The 15585-nt window shown below is 42.9% G+C and overlaps 1 protein-coding gene and 2 non-coding genes across 4 annotated transcripts; all 3 read right to left on the reverse strand.

Annotated features, from left to right (window-relative positions):
* Positions 1 to 2231: 2231 nt before the first annotated feature.
* Positions 2232 to 2362, reverse strand: LOC116574655. The gene has a single exon (XR_004279425.1). It is a non-coding gene; the product is annotated as a small nucleolar RNA SNORA31 (small nucleolar RNA).
* An 879-nt stretch (positions 2363 to 3241) lies between these two features.
* TPT1 (tumor protein, translationally-controlled 1) lies at positions 3242 to 7090 on the reverse strand. Of its 2 annotated transcripts, XR_004279144.1 has the most exons (7): positions 6922 to 7090; positions 6582 to 6655; positions 5832 to 6022; positions 5304 to 5409; positions 4415 to 4531; positions 3668 to 3732; positions 3242 to 3455 (listed from the first exon to the last, which is right to left on the reverse strand). XR_004279144.1 is itself a non-coding variant. In XM_032314798.1 (6 exons), exons 1-6 carry the CDS (start codon positions 6947 to 6949, stop codon positions 3453 to 3455), a joined length of 519 nt encoding a protein of 172 aa, XP_032170689.1. In that variant the 5' UTR covers positions 6950 to 7087; the 3' UTR covers positions 3242 to 3452. The 2 variants fall into 2 exon arrangements, 1 of the variants encoding a protein (XP_032170689.1); XM_032314798.1 differs by lacking the exon at positions 3668 to 3732 and having other exon boundaries at positions 6922 to 7087.
* LOC116574654 lies at positions 3525 to 3655 on the reverse strand. The gene has a single exon (XR_004279424.1). It is a non-coding gene; the product is annotated as a small nucleolar RNA SNORA31 (small nucleolar RNA).
* Positions 7091 to 15585: the final 8495 nt, after the last annotated feature.

Genomic DNA, 15585 nt, shown 5'->3' on the forward strand with positions numbered 1-15585 from the left:
CTTCCTGCTTCACCGCTAGCTGGTACTGAGTGTATATGAACAAGAGATGTCAGATGTATCCTGGAGGTGGAGGAGAGGCATCAGTAATTGAAGGAAACCTCACTGAACAAGTCATTACTTTGAAGACTCTTCCCCTAGGCACATAGCTGACATTTTCCTACTTAATTGTATGGACTCCTGTTCAAACCACATCCACTCAGAAATTCTCATGGTCCAGTGTGGGGAGGAATCTTGTATGCCAGTTACCAGGCTGTTAGAGGAAACCATGTGTAATACTACAAATCCACAATCTACACGCTCTCAGAATGTGTATTAGAATGTTCCAGTAGAAAAATATGCCCCACAAAAACCAAAAAACAAAACAAAACAAAAAACGCTGCTTTGGACTGCCAACAACATTATGATCAGACACACCATTGCTGCACTAAGGGGTGAACTCGGAGGAATTCAGTGGGATAAACAGAAACTACCATCGTTATGATTTTTAACTTTATCTGCAAACTCCCCACAGTAGAAAAATCTGTATGTAACTTTCTACTCCCCACTTTAATAGCCACTGTTGACCAGAAGCCTCTCGGACAGCATATTAACACATACTTTGTATGTTGTATACTGTAGTCTTACAATAAAGCTAAAGAAATACTGTAAAATACTTAGAGTACTGTAAAAAAAAAATCCATGTTTAAAGTTTAGTTCAAAGCCACGTTGTTCAGGGGTCAACTGGACTGACATTTCACAGGCAGTATGCTGCCTGTAGCTCTTCCTTTGAGCCCATCTCAGTCAGGCTTTCTTCCCTTACTATTCACACACACACTTGTCAAGTTCACCTTCTTGGTCCTCATCTTGGCTAGTTTGCAACAGGTAGCCCTGAAACACTGTCCACTTGACTTTCAGACCACTCCTGCGATCTTGCTACTACAGGGACAGCTCCTCTGAATCACTTTGCCAGTTCATTATGCTGAGCATCCCAAGTTTTAGATCACAGGGCTAAGTCTGTCCTTTCTAGGTGATCTCACCCAGTGTTTTGACTTCAATGTCATGCACTGAGATTTTCCCAGTAGTCTTTAAAATCTTTAGACCTCTCCTCCCAAGTAAAATGGTCAAGTGCTCACCTAGTTCATTAGGTCAGATCATGTCACCCTTCAGCTCAAAACCCTTTTATGACCTTCCTGCAGGCCTTGGTTTCTGCTTTTCCTGGATTTTCTCTTCTATGCCTTAACCCTTTGTCATTTAGGGTTCAGCAAACCAGCCACCTTGTCACCAGAACGTGCGAACACACTCCACTTCAGACTCTGCATTTGCTCTTCTTTGCCTGAACTGTTCTGCCCCCAGATAACCCGCACAGCCTATTTATTTGCTTTCCTACTCAAATCACATTTTAAAGGCCTTCCCAGACAACCCCATCAAAGTCCTTTTACAATTTTCTCCAAACTCGTTTAACAAAGCCTAGGGCTTTAAGGGCACCAAGAAAACTTTTCTCAAGCTCAGCACTCACAAGGACATAAAATGACATGCCCACAAAGTTCACATCACCTGTTACTCTTGCACAAAGTATCTTAACCAGACTCTTAACTGGGAATAACTATGAAGACTGAAAATAAGCATTCCTAGGCTGGACTGACCTGGACTCTTCACTTCCTACAAAGCCTCTGCGCCTTTTTCGTCTTTTCCACAGCTAGCTCACTGAAATCAGTGTCCTGATTTCAGCCTAGATGGTACAAGACCTCGCACACAATCAGGTGGTCAAGTTCATAGCACTGACCACTGCCCAAAACCTCTTTCCCCACTAATGTTTTGGAGGGCCAAGTGGCCTAGATCATTAACTGGAGCTTTTCTATTGTAGTGTCAGGTCAGGATGCTTAAAACCGCCACCAGCTTTAGGACTGGTTTCCAGTATTTGGGTTTGCTTCCAATCATCACCAGGGGGCACTATCAACCTTAATGTGTCTCAGGTTCTGAATCACATTGTGAACTCTGAAACCCCCGGGGCAAATTCCAGATGGCTAAGTCACTGGATTCGCCCTGGGTTCAAGCGTCAAAGGACCAGCTGAGTCACTGGCTTGCATTTACTTTTAACCCTTACGTTTTTCAAAGTGAAATTAATCAAAAGGCAAAGGTCTGGGAAATTCTTTTCCAACACTTTCCATGAACTCCAATTTTAGACTTTGGAGTAAACCAGATCCTCATTGTTGACAAGGTTTACTTGAGTTGCAGAAATTTCCCTCCTTTTAGCCTGTACTCCCCCATTCAACCTTGACTGCCACAATGAGACAGACAGAAAGCGCGAGGATTTTTTTCTTGCATCTCTAGTGGAAACCTTAGCAGCAGACAAAACTGCTCCAGGTCTGTCAAATGGATGCATTTTCCTTTTTTCTTGCATCTCTAGTGGAAACCTTAGCAGCAGACAAAACTGCTCCAGGTCTGTCAAATGGATGCATTTTCCTTATTCTTCGATACCCACAACCCTTTCCATACAATAGGACACAACAGCATTTTCCTCAGCCCACGGGCTAGCTCACATTCCAACCAGAGCTTCACCTTTTAAAGCAGGGGCTGGCAAACCTTTCTTGTGAGGGGTCACATGGTTGTTTTAGATTTGTTAGGTCTTAGGATCTGTCACACTCTGCTCTTAACAGTTAAGAGCCAGTCAATACACAAAACACATGAGCATGGCAGTGTTCAATAAACCTGGACACAAATTTAGGTTTCATCTTTTTCACATCCCACCACCTATTTCCTTCCAACCATTTAAAAATCTAAGTACCAACTTAGAGTCACAAAAATAGGTGGCAGGACCAACCAGTGTGCCAACCCCATTCCAGGGAGTTTGACATAAGCACTCCAGTAGACTTCTAGGTTTCTCTAGAACTTGGCTCTACTTGACTTATGATAAATAAGATCACACACTTTGCTTCCAAACTGTTATTAGTCTCTTTTTATTCTTTTGGTGATCTCCTCCAGAGTTAACTACTTCCGTTTGTAGGTGATGAAATGTGTAAGGAATCCACTTCAGAATGTTGGCCCAGCTATGAGCATGGTCTTTCCCTTTACTGGAACTCAGAATTAAGACTTTGGGTTCTTGTTTTTTATATTCCAGTCCCAGAAGTAGTTCTCACTGTAGAAGTTATCTGCAGGCAGTCTTATGCTTTCTAGCAGTAGTCTACAACCAGGCTCTAGCTTCTCCAGGACACTACACAGGATGGATTTAAATAGGAGTTAAACTAAGAGGCATTCTCCCAAATGAGTTTAAATGCAATTTTATTTTTAGACAACCTACATGACATGTTTTTCTCTTAAAAACAATGCCTCCGCTCCAAATAAATCAGGGTCAAAATAAATGAAGAGCTCAAGATGACATCAGTCCCATTTGTCTAAGTCCTGGTGTTGTGTGGATGAAGAGCAGCAGCCAGTTACGACAACAGGTGATACATCCAAAGTAATGGCCAGATGCATTACTATAAAAACAAGAAAGGCTGTATTAACACATTTATCCAGTATGAATATATTTAACATTTCTACGGTGCAGATGTTTTCCCCTATTCAATCTGGGCTGCCACAGGAGACAGACAGAAAGCGCAGGGATTTTTTTCTCTCGCATCCTAGTGCAAACCAAAAGAACAACAGCCAATTGTTCAAGGTCTATCAGTGGATGCACAACCATCCTTACCAACACAGGGGTAGCACGGTTTTCTAGAAATCTCATTCTGCATCAAGTCCCACTCACTTTTTGTTCTACCAAGAAAAACCACAGATATTCCTGGAATAACTGCCGTAACAAATGATCTGTACCATCCTAAGACATTTCTGACCACCGTTGTCCCTAATCTTACTTAGTGTAGCCTAAAGTTGATCTTATTGCTAATTTATATGGAAGCCTCTGAATGCTGGGATAATGAATGCTTTCATTCCTGTATTGCCTCCCAATAATTCCTTGCATAGTAGACATTCATTTAATTTTACTGAAGGATTGGGCATATTGGGTAAGCAGCCAGCTCTAACTTTATTTACTAAAAGCTGGTAACATCAAGGCTTTCAATGACCAAAATGAAAAAGATTTCATGCACACATATGCCACTCATGCATGCATGGCAGAATATGAAGAGAAGGGCCATTTCTACGGGGGGAGATCAAACGGTGTTGTTTCTGATCTCCAGCTTACGGATTTGAGCCAGCTACAAGAAAAGCTTTCTGTAAATAAAAATTCTAAGTCCTTTTCTGTGTTGTAAAAACCTTTTACATGTGAAACACAACCCTATTAGACTCCCAAAAGGAACAAGAGCAAGAGCTAGACCTACATTTTACAAAGACTGCTAGAAAACCCATTCTAACTATCCCAGGGGCAGGGAACAAGGGCTCACACCAAAAAGGTCTCCATTTTTACATCACTGCTTTCAACCCACGTCCTTATACTTACACATTTCTCCATCTCTAAACCATCCTTAAAGAAAATCATATATGGGGTCACACCATCCTCACGGTAGTCCAGCAGAGCAACCATGCCATCTGGATTCATGTTTTCACCAATAAAGAACTTAGGAAGCAAACAACAAATACCCAGAATTAGACCATTATATACAAATTGTATCAAAACAAACTACAGTAAAACAATCAAAGGAGGATTCAAAACACCGTAATTTAAGAAATTTTCACCGGGTGGAAAAAAAAATCCTAATCAAACTTCTGTTCACCAAATGATAACACTTAACAACTGACCAAAGCACAGGGCATTTCAGAACACTTTTAGACTTTCTGGAAACACAACCCCACATATATGCCATTCCAAACTCTGCTTACATCATCAAGCATAGGGAACATACGAGACAACACATTACAGGGATAAAGTTATATGGCCAGAGGACGTGTGAAAGCTGAAAAAGCAAAGAGCCAGGCTGTAATGAGTTTTTTCTTTACTCCTATAGAGGTTAAGGGAAAGTCACTGAGCTTCCCAACAGAGAAGTGTAGAAAGCTTAGTGCCAATGAGACACTGGAGTTGGAAATAAAAAGAAGACTGGAAGACCCCAGAAGTGATCAACAAGCATTTCTAGACAGGGAGAAATGAAAAATGTCCTCTGGGAAGGGAGTATGGATGGGACTCTGGAATCAAGCATACAAGATCTAGAAACACACCTGGGGGCAGGGAAGGCTACTTTCCACAGCCTAGACTACTGGAATTGAATCTATGAAGTATTTAAACTGCTCAAGAGATCCAGAAGACAGCCAGGTTACATCACTAAGTCAAGTAATTTGTTGCTCTGGCAGCTAAAGATGCACAGTTCTTTGAGACAAACATTTATGGTATTTACCTGGTAGTTTTTGAAATTAGCAAGGATGTGCTTGATTTGTTCTGCAGCCCCTGTCATAAAAGGCTTTACTCTTTCTGGCCTCTGTTCTTCAAGTTTGCCTTTGATGCTAAAACAGTATTTTATTAATAGGTTAAGTACTCAGTTCTCAGCAGAATGATCTTTTTTTTCCCCCAGTAAAAAAAATCCAAACTAAAACAAACAAGCTCTGAAAAGGGCAACTAGCAGTCACTGGGCCAGATTAATATGCCACAATCCAGAAACTAAGAGCTCACAGGATCCAAGTTTCAAGACTGTTTACAATTTTGGATTTCATGTTACTCCCAAAGCACACATCCAAAATACTAACACCACACTTCATGTCACAATATGTTCACATTAATTTGTAGAAAACCAACTATCCTTGTGAGCTCACAACAGAAAAGATTAAGGCTTTTCACAAGTACACCTGCTAAGTTTCCTCCAAGTGAGCTTATCCCTGAATCCCACAGGACTCCAGGCAGTAGGTGGGCTGCGCCAAGTAGCACTTACGATTTCATATAATCTTTGATGTACTTCTTGTAGGCTTCTTTTGTGAAGCTGGTTTCCTGCAAGTGATGGTTCATGACAATATCAACACCAGTGATGACTGTGCTTTCGGTACCTTCGCCCTCCGGGCCTTCAGCGGAGGCATTTCCACCAATGAGCGAATCATCAATGTTACCCTCTGTCCTACTGACCATCTGCATGAAGAAGAAGAAAAAAAAGTTCGGCTTCAGACGTTTTGACCTTAGCTTAAAGAATCCCCAAATCTGTTACCAGCAGTTCACATATCCATCATCCTCCCACCAAAAACTTTTGACTTTTGCCAAGAAGCACTAAAACATTGCCATGGAGAAAAAGACTGAAGCCGTCTGAAAGTCCTGGTACCTCGTACGTAACTCAGTAAGAATTCTTTTTTGACCAAAAAGAAAACGGGATCATATACCCCAAGCAGAAGTTCTGTGTGGGCTTTTGGGCTGATGCACAAGTACGTGCAGAGCAAACGCTGAGAGGCTTGGGGCTCCCTAACCCGAGGCTACCTGTCCTGGGCGGCCCGGGAGGAGGATGGGCGCCAAGGCGGCGGACCTATTTCCAGGCTCAGCTCCGCCTCCACTTTTTTAGAAAAACCCGAGCCCGGAAAGAGCGTCTCCTCCGCCAGGAGGCAGCGGAGAGGATTGCACAACTTCGGGCGGGGGAGCGGCGGAAACCCGAGCCTGCCCGGCCTTGCCTCCCCCGCGCCGCGCGGCCCGACCGACTCACCTTCCCCTCCACCTCCAGACACAGCCCGTCCGCGATCTCCCGGATCTTGTAGATGTCGGAGAACATCTCATCATCTGCTCGGGGACACAGACCCGCCCGTCACGGTGCGCCCGGAGGTCTGGAACCGGCGCCGCCATTTCCCGCGCGGGCCGGGCGCACGCGGCCCCCGCTCCTCCCCGGGCGCTCGAGACCCTGAGGCGCGCCCCAGGCACCGACCCCTCCTCGCTCCCGGAAGGGCCGCCAGCGTCCCCTAGGCCCACGACAGCGGCGGCGTCCTTCTTCCCCGCCCCCACCCGCGTCCCCTGCGCGCGGCAGTAGGGGTAGTGCAGTCACGACTCACGGCTGATGAGGTCCCGGTAGATGATCATGACGACGGCTGAAGAGAGACGACGGCGGCACTACCTTAGCAAGAGCCGGGAGCTCTGAGCGAGCGCGGTGCAGCCGGAGCGGCACTCGGGGGGAGGGGGGAGCGGGCGGAAAAGGCCGACTCAGCCGCTCCCCAACCTCATATAGAGGGCACGTCCCCCTACGTCATCGCCCGCTGCGCCTCCGGAAGCGCCGCAAGCGGTGACGTGGCACGCAGAGCCGCGGGAGGTGGAGCCACGGCGCGGGCTGGTGAGGGGAGGCGAGCATCCGGGGACTTGGCCCGGGGGCACAACGCTGTGTTCCGCGGTGCTCGCGGTGGGGTGGCAGCTGGGAGACGGAGAGAAAGGGGTTCTCTGGGCCCTAGTGCGGAGGGTGGGGGAAGCGGGGCTGACTTCCCGTCCCTCCGCACCCTGCCGGGCTGCCTTGGGAGGTGCTGGGCCTGGGTGGGGCTCCGATGAAATCTCTTCAGGCTTCCGCCGTGCGCCTCGCCTCGCGCAGCTCCCACCCCTTTCTGGGAACAAAAATGTCAACTGCTGTAGAGGACTCCGCGTTTACGGAGGGTCGGGGCCTGGGGAGACGTCGAGGCTGTCCACCAGGATGAGGGTAGGGGACTGTGCTTTTGGCCTCGCTCTGGGTTCTCAGGAGGCCTCGGAGAACTTGGCGGCGTTTGGCCCAGGCGCTGCCGCAGCTGTAGTTTTCGGACGCGTTCGTGGGGCAGAGCAGAGTCCCGGGACGGTTGTCGCGCCGCCCTCTGGGACTAGTCGTGGGGGGCGCAAGGTCTGTGGGGAGGAGGTAAGGTGTCCCTAGAGTTTGCACAGCTTTTCCATCTCCTGTTGGGTTCCGTATAGAGCTTGGCGATTCCTCAGGCAGACATCCTAAGAACTTCCTTTTCTGTTTTGCACTTGAATTATGGCCTCTGTTTGACCAAAAAAAAAAAAGATACTGTCACTTTAAGATGACATTGAAATTATATCCTAAGTGCTAGAGAGTTAAACAACAATAGGGAGCTTCCTACCTGCTCAAATGTTATGTGGACTTCAGACCCAGTTACTGGGTCCAAAACAAACACTCAAGGAAACAAACAGTTTGCCTTTTTGTGTGAAACCGGAGAGCTTGTTACATTGTACGAGTATTTTTATGCTCTGCGGGGTCCCTAGCACCGGGTTTTGCACGGATCTCGCAATCGTAAACAAGTTAAATGCAGTCCTATCCTCACACAGTTTTGTTCTAGGAAATCAAAGAATCAGGCAATTATAATACATCCAGCATTCCCCCCTTCCAGTCCAATAATGAAGCATTCTGCACAGTAAGAGCAACTCACGAAAGAGGAGAGCACAAAACTGCATTGAGATGATGGAGAAGTCAAAATGGAAAAGAGCCAGGGAATAAGATGTGTTCGGGGGCTGCACTGTACACCCCAGAGGACCACCCCCCTCCCCGTGACTGGGAGTAAGCTAAAAAATGGCATGAAGGGAATTTGAAAACAAATGGACATCTTCTGACAGAATGTCTGTGAAGGATCTCTCAAACCTCTTGGTTATTTCTGGAATATATGAGTGGGACAGGTTATCCCAGGCAGATCTTCAATTCTCTTCCTTAGCTTTAACATTTTCAAATTTTTTAGAAAGATTTCCATTTACTGATACCATATCCCTAAACTGCTCCCTCCACTCTTCTCCAGTTTTATGTTCAATTAAAAACATTTTTTTTCAAGGGTGCCTGGGTGGTTCAGTGGGTTAAGTCTCTGCCTTCTGCTCTGGTCACGATCTCGGGGTCTTGGGGTCCTGGGGTCCTGGGATTGAGCCCTGCATCGGGCTCTCTGCTCAGCGGGGATCCTGCTTCCCCTTCTCTCTCTGCCTGCCTCTCTGCCTATTTGAGATCTCTGTCTGTCAAATAAATAAATAAAACCTTAAAAAAAAAAAAACATTTTTCAGGTTTTATAAAAGCTACAGTGAAAAAAACAAGTACTGAGTTAGAGTCAAAGGAGCTTAGGTTGAAATCTTGGCTTTCTCTGTTACTGGTCCTGCAACCTTGGGAAAGCCAGCCTCTCTGAGCCTAAGCATAACATGGAGCTTCTGTGAGTTAAAAGGTTTGGGGGTTATTAAATAAGACAATGAAAAAAATGCTTGTTGTCCTCAGTAGGTTGATAATAAATATTGGTTGAATTTGGATGTGTAATTCTTTCCAAATCTTACTACTTTTTTCCCAAAATTTTATTAATTTGCAAAAATTCCTGAAACTATTTCATTGGTCTTCTAATTATATTATTTGGAAATATTCAGGGATTTAGTGGATATGTGTTGTATTAAAGACTTTCTGTTTAATCACAACACTGATTGTTCATTGAAAAAATTTAACTTGCCATGAGATTCCTATCTTGGGTTTCTTTGATAGCTTACAGTAATTCAGAAACTAGAAATCCTAAAAAAAAAAAAAAACTAAGGAAAAGCTGATTTGAGCTTAAGGATATTTTGTAAGCTCCACCTGTCATCTAAAAAATTTGTGTGGGGGTTGGGGGACGCGTCTGGGTGGCTCAGTTGGTTAAGTGTCTGCCTTTGGCACAGGTCATGATCCCAGGGTGCTGAAATCCTGGGCTCCCTGCTCAGCAGGGATTCTGCTTCCCACCCACCCCCCCCCCCCACTGTTTCCCCCTGCTTTTGCTTTTTGTCTCTCTCTCTCAAATAGATGAATAAAATCTTTTATTTATTTATTTATTTATTTGACAGACGGAGATCACAAGTAGGCAGAGAGGCAGGCAGAGAGAGAGAGGAAAGGAAGCAAGCTCCCCGCTGAGCAGAGAGCCCGATGCGGGGCTCGATCCCAGGATCCTGAGATCATGACCTGAGCCGAAGGCAGCGGCTTAACCCACTGAGCCACCCAGGCGCCCCAGATGAATAAAATCTTAAAGAAATTTTAAAATAAATAAAACTGTGCCAGGGAAATCCTGTTGGGACCCATCTCACTCTTGAGAGCTTTTTCTGTATCTTCCCTTAATAAACTTCTATCATTTACTTGCTCAAAAACTAATTAAATACACAAATAAATAAATATATTTTTTAAAAGTATGTGCTGTATCTTAATACCTACTTAGAACACCAGCAATGCAAATAAGGAAAATTATTGCCTAATTGCAAGCCACTGAAATTGGAAGGATTTGGGCTTTACCTAGCTAATTTGCTTTTACTTTGGCATCACTTGAAGTCTCGACACCCAGGGTGGAACCCAACACAGGAATTGAACTCATAATCTTGAGATGAAGACAACTGAGATCAAAAGTTGGATGCTTAACTGAGTCACCGAGGCACCCCTGAAATTTTTATAACATTTTATTTATTTAAATGATTTTATTCTGTGATTTCTAACAAAATCTAAGATTGTCCTAAATTTCACAGCTGAATATTACTTGGTATCTCTTGCAATTAAAGAGGTCTCAAAAACGATGTCTTTTGGCCTCTGCACACAAGTCCTCACATGAGAAAAGCACCTCAGAAGATTCCCCCTTTTATCACTTTGGGATTGACTGCAATAGCTTAAACACATACAGTTTCTTTTGTTCTCTCATATAAATGAAATTCAGGGATATGCAGTCCACACTCATGGTAGCTTCATGGGCATCAGGGACCTAGGATTTTCCTTTCTTCACCACTTACATGGTCTGCAATAGAGGCTGGAACTCTAACCATCACATCCAACTCGCAGGCTGCAAGAAAAGGGGAAGGACAGAAGAGGAATGTTCCAGAAATTCTAGAAGTCCTAAAAGAGGACTTGGTACACTTCATTTGACCTCAGACTTTTCTAGTTGCGTTCTCCTTCCCAGCTTGTCTCGGCTCAGGCAGAAGAGCCTGAAGGCAAAGCATCCCAAGAGAGCAATCAAAACTACCCCCTCAAGCAATAAGGACTGCCCTGAGCCAGCAAGACACCACCCTTGACTGACTCCAACACAGTAATAGATTTGACCTTCACTGCCCACGTGCCCTTACCCACCCACCTTTGCCCCACATTTTGCTTATATATACCTGGAAGTATGTGCAGCACTTTGGACACCTCTGAGACCATAGTCTTCTGTCTTCCCGGTACCAGCCTCACTGAAATTCCTTGTCTCCCCACCACACGTCTCTCTGCCTTTGGATTTTGTCTGCGGTGAATGGCGGAATCTGGACTGTTTGGAACCCCCAGAGCCAGGTGCTCTTGTAGCTCTGGCTACAATCCCACTGAACAATTACATGGATGCATCTAGTTACAGTAAAGGCCGCAAAATTGTCTTCCAGGTCATGGTTCATTGCCACCCTAAGTAAAATCAGGATTTTCTTTAGGAAGAATACAGGCAGCTAGTAGTCCTTGCTGTACTCATAGTGCCAAGGGTCTGGTTCTCAGCTTAGACATTTTTTACTTTTACTCACTGGGGGTCAGGTTCAGGGAAACTGATTAGTATTTTCCAAACTCATATGAGACTGATTTGTAAAACAAGAATACCATTAATGCAGAATGAGAATTCCTAGTTGCTTATATATAGTGTAGACAGGTTGCAGAAAATGTAGTTTACTTAAGAGGGAATTGGGCTGGGAGGTTAGAATGAGGTTTATGATGGTGACAGTGGTGACAGAAGGTGATTTAGGAATGAACCAGTCCAGCTGGATATTCCTGGTGTGTGGTCTGTATCCCTTCATTGTCTGTTAGTGAATTCCCTTGCTCCTTTTACCCAGACTTTTCACACTCTGCTAACAATTACTATAGTCAAGTTACAGGGCAAATTCTTCCTTTAGAGCAGAGCTGTTCAAAAGAGCTTACTTTGATCATGGTAATGTTCTGTATCTGCTCTAATACCGTAGCCACTAGGCCACAAGTGGCTATGGCGTACCTGAAATGTGGCTAGTATGGCAATGGAACTGAGTATATACTTCTATTTCATTTTAATTCGTTTAAATTTGACTATTCAGTGCCCTATGAGAGGGGGACTTTGTTAATTGCTGTACCTCAGGAGTCAGAACAGGGCCGGACTCAGTAATTGTTGATAAATGAATGGATGGAAAAAGTTCTCATTTCTCTTCATTAAATTAAGCCAAATCCCATCTCAGTTAATAGGTTTCAACATATATACAAGACCTGGTACAAGAGTGCTTTTCAAACTGAGAACTGAAAAACAACTAAGTAAATAATTAAAAATGAAACAATAAAAAAATGGAATCACATGTAGTAAAGGTAAATATTGTTTCATGAAACTTATGTTTTAGATTTACACATGTATGTATGTACCAGATCCCAACATAAGATATATTTCTTCATGTGGATCTAGTTCAAAAAGGTTTGAAAGTCATTGACTTAGGCAAATTTTCTCTTTAAATATATTTCTTGGCAGCATGAACTGGTCGATTGCAATGGATAATGTGCCCCAAGATTTGGTCAGTATCTACTTTTGACTCTGTAGCCCTTTTGGACAAGGTTCATGTTTTTGTCACAAAGTATCTTTATCTGATGTTAATGTTCTATGAGTTTGCTTATGGGCAACAAAATACCAAGGCCTGGCTAGGGGGTCCCAGACCAGGGGCTGGCACTATCTAGTCTAGCTGAGAGCGAGAGTTCCCTTTCTCTTAAGTGCAACCAAGCAACATAACCAATATAACTTCTAGGAATGTCCTTGATGAATGTAAAAATAACATTAGAATTTAAGATATTTTTAGATATTTGAATATTTCTTTTAACTTTGAAACCTAGGGCTTCTTTTCTGATTTAAAAAATTGTAATACACATAATAGAGCTCTTATAAACCATAGAGAAAACCACAGATAACTAGTCTTGACGTCCATTTTCTCATCAATGTTCGTAAATTTTTTAACAAGCAAGGTAGAGGGAGGAGCACCTGTCTGCTCAGTCAGTAGAGCATACAGCTCTTGATCTCTGGGATTATGAGTTCAAGCCTAACACAGAGCTAACTTAAAAATAAATAAATAAATAAATAAATGTATTGCCTATGTTAAAAAGCAAAAAATGGGGTGGAAAGAATCCTAATGTTTAAGTGACTTCTCCATCAGATGCATAAGTTTAAGCATAAGTTACTGTTTTATTTTAAGCCTGCTCTGAAAGATCTATAAATAAGCCAATTTGAAGATTTCTTGATTGGAACTACTTTTAATCATTCTTAGACTTGGTGGGCAACTCCAGCTCTCCAGTTCTTAGTACTGGAAAACTGTTCAAGTATTTTTTTCCTTTATCATGATTATTTTCCTATATCATTAAATGACATTTAGATGAATGTTATTTAAAATTATTATAAATAGAAAAATTATTATAAATAGGAACGCCTGGGTGGCTCAGTCAGATAAGTGTCTGTCATGATCCTGGCATCCTGGGATTGAGTCCCACATTGGGCTCCTTGCTCAGCAGGGAGCTTGCTTCTCCTTCTGCCCACTATTCCCTCTGCTTGTGCGCTCTCTCTCTCTCTCTCTCTCAATCTGACAAAGAAATAAATAAATAATAAAAAATAAAAATTCTTATAAATATTCCAGGATGTCTGGCTGGCTCAGCCAGAGCATGAATCTCTTGATCTCAGGGTCATAAGTGCAAGTCCCCCATTCGGCATGGAACCTACTTTAAAAATACATATATTATAAATATTCCAACTGATGAATGTTGGAATTTATTTTTAAATCATAGATCTAAAACATTGGAAAAAACATTGCAAAATAAACATTTTTAAAATATTTAGATACCCACCAATCACAATAAATAACTGCTAACATTTTTCATATTTACTTAGAGTTTTCTTTTTTTTTTAATGAATGAAAAAATACAACTGATCACATTGAGGTCTATTTGTGGACATCCAGAGTTCCATCCACCCTCCCCACTAACACCCACTCCAGTAACCACACCATCCATGTTCACATCCCAGTAAGGAAGGGATAAGCAGAAATCAGAGGACAGGCACTAGCAGTCATGCCTGTTACTTCTTTTATCTTATTGGCAGAACCTAATCACAGTGCCTTTAGCTCCCAGAGTGGCTGGGAAGTATACCCTTTTTTTCTTTTTTTAAAGATTCTATTTATTTATTTGACAGATAGAGATCACAAGTAGGCAGAGAGACAGGCAGAGAGAGGGGGAAGCAGACCCTCCGCCAAGCAGAGAGCCCAATGCTGGGCTCAATCCCAGGACCCTGAGATCATGATCTGAGCCAAAGGCAGAGGCTTTAACCCACTGAGCCACCCGGGCGCCCCTCCATACATGTTTTTTCTCCCTTCCAGATCGCTGATCTATTGGCGGCTTATTCTTCTTTTCTAAGTGACTTCACCTTTGCTGGTGCATCTTGCCCAGCTTCCTACCATTCCCCATAACAGTCATGGAAATTAGCTTATAGTAGGAACTGAATGCAATTTCAGAATATCAAAGAAAATTTAGAATTTGAAATATAAAGCCTAAAGTTAATTGAATTTTGTTATGAGAATGGAGCGAATAGAGTCCTGTGGATAGAATCAGTATTCCTTTTAGGAAAAGAATGTACATCTCTTTATGTCTGTATAAAAATTTTTCCAAAGTTTCATAAATTATTCATAGTGATTATAGTGGGCATAGTTTTGGGGTTAAAGTGAATATAGGAATTAGAAAGATTTTTAGTTTTAGTTTTATAACCAGTGGTACTCTTTGGAGGCTGAATTTAATTGCTCTAATTCATCTTTGAAATTTATCACATAGTTGAGGACAAACAGGGAAGAAAACAATGGCAGACTTCTTCATTAAGCTGTTGGTATGGCAACAGTTATTGTGCTACCCTTAGCAGGGGTCACTGGAATGTTAACTATGGAAAAGGAAGGAATTTCTTTTCAGATCTCATAGGGCACACTAGTTCACAGTAACTTATTACTGCTTTTAGAGCAAAGTTTTCATTCTATTTAAAACATCAGTTATGTAAACATTTGTTCAGGAGTGCAAGAACCAAAATTATAGAAATGGAGGGGCGCCTGAGCTGTTCAGTGGGTTGAACAACGCACTAGGGATTTCGGCTCAGGTCGTGTTCTCATAGTCCTGGCATCAAACCTAAGCTGGGCTCTGAGCTCCGTGGGGGTGGGGCAGGGGTGGTGGAGGGAGGGTGCCCGCCTGAGATTCTCTCTCCTCTCCCTCTTTCTCTGCCCCTCCTCCTGCTCCTGCTCTCTTGCTCTCTCTCTCTAAAATAAATAAATCTTTATAGAAAGGGGCATAGGAATATATATGAGGTAAATATAAATATAAAATATATATTTAAAATATCTGAAATATATACATAATTCTAAAAATAAAATATAAATAGATCACATATATCCCTATACACATCATATAAATAATATAAATATATCTATAGGAATATAAATATGTATGTGAACATAAAAAATAATTTTTGACCCACTTTTGTCCTACCCTGTATTGCATATCTTTTATTTTTTTTATTTTTCAAAGATTTTATTTATTTATTTATTAAGAGAGGGAGAGAGCAGGGAGAGAGAGAGAGAGAGGGAGAGGGAGAAGCAAACCCCCCCTCCCCCCACTGAGCAGGGCACAGGCTGCGTGGCTCCAGCCCAGGACCCTGAGATCATGACCTGATTTGAAGACAGACACTTAACCAACTGAACTCTCCAGGCGCCCCTTGTAGATCTTTAGTGTAGGTGCAGAG

This window comes from Mustela erminea, chromosome 15 (genome assembly GCF_009829155.1).
Source record: "Mustela erminea isolate mMusErm1 chromosome 15, mMusErm1.Pri, whole genome shotgun sequence".
Lineage (NCBI taxonomy): Eukaryota > Metazoa > Chordata > Mammalia > Carnivora > Mustelidae > Mustela > Mustela erminea.

What these genes read in the sequence shown, in the direction of transcription:
- TPT1 (XM_032314798.1), bottom strand. Translation starts at nt 6,949, where the DNA reads ATGATCATCTACCGGGACCTCATCAGCC. An exon ending in GTCTGGAGGTGGAGGGGAAG is followed by an intron (nt 6,023 to 6,581) that starts GTGAGTCGGTCG and finishes TTCTTCATGCAG; the next exon opens with ATGGTCAGTAGGACAGAGGG. An exon ending in CTAATTTCAAAAACTACCAG is followed by an intron (nt 4,532 to 5,303) that starts GTAAATACCATA and finishes TTGCTTCCTAAG; the next exon opens with TTCTTTATTGGTGAAAACAT.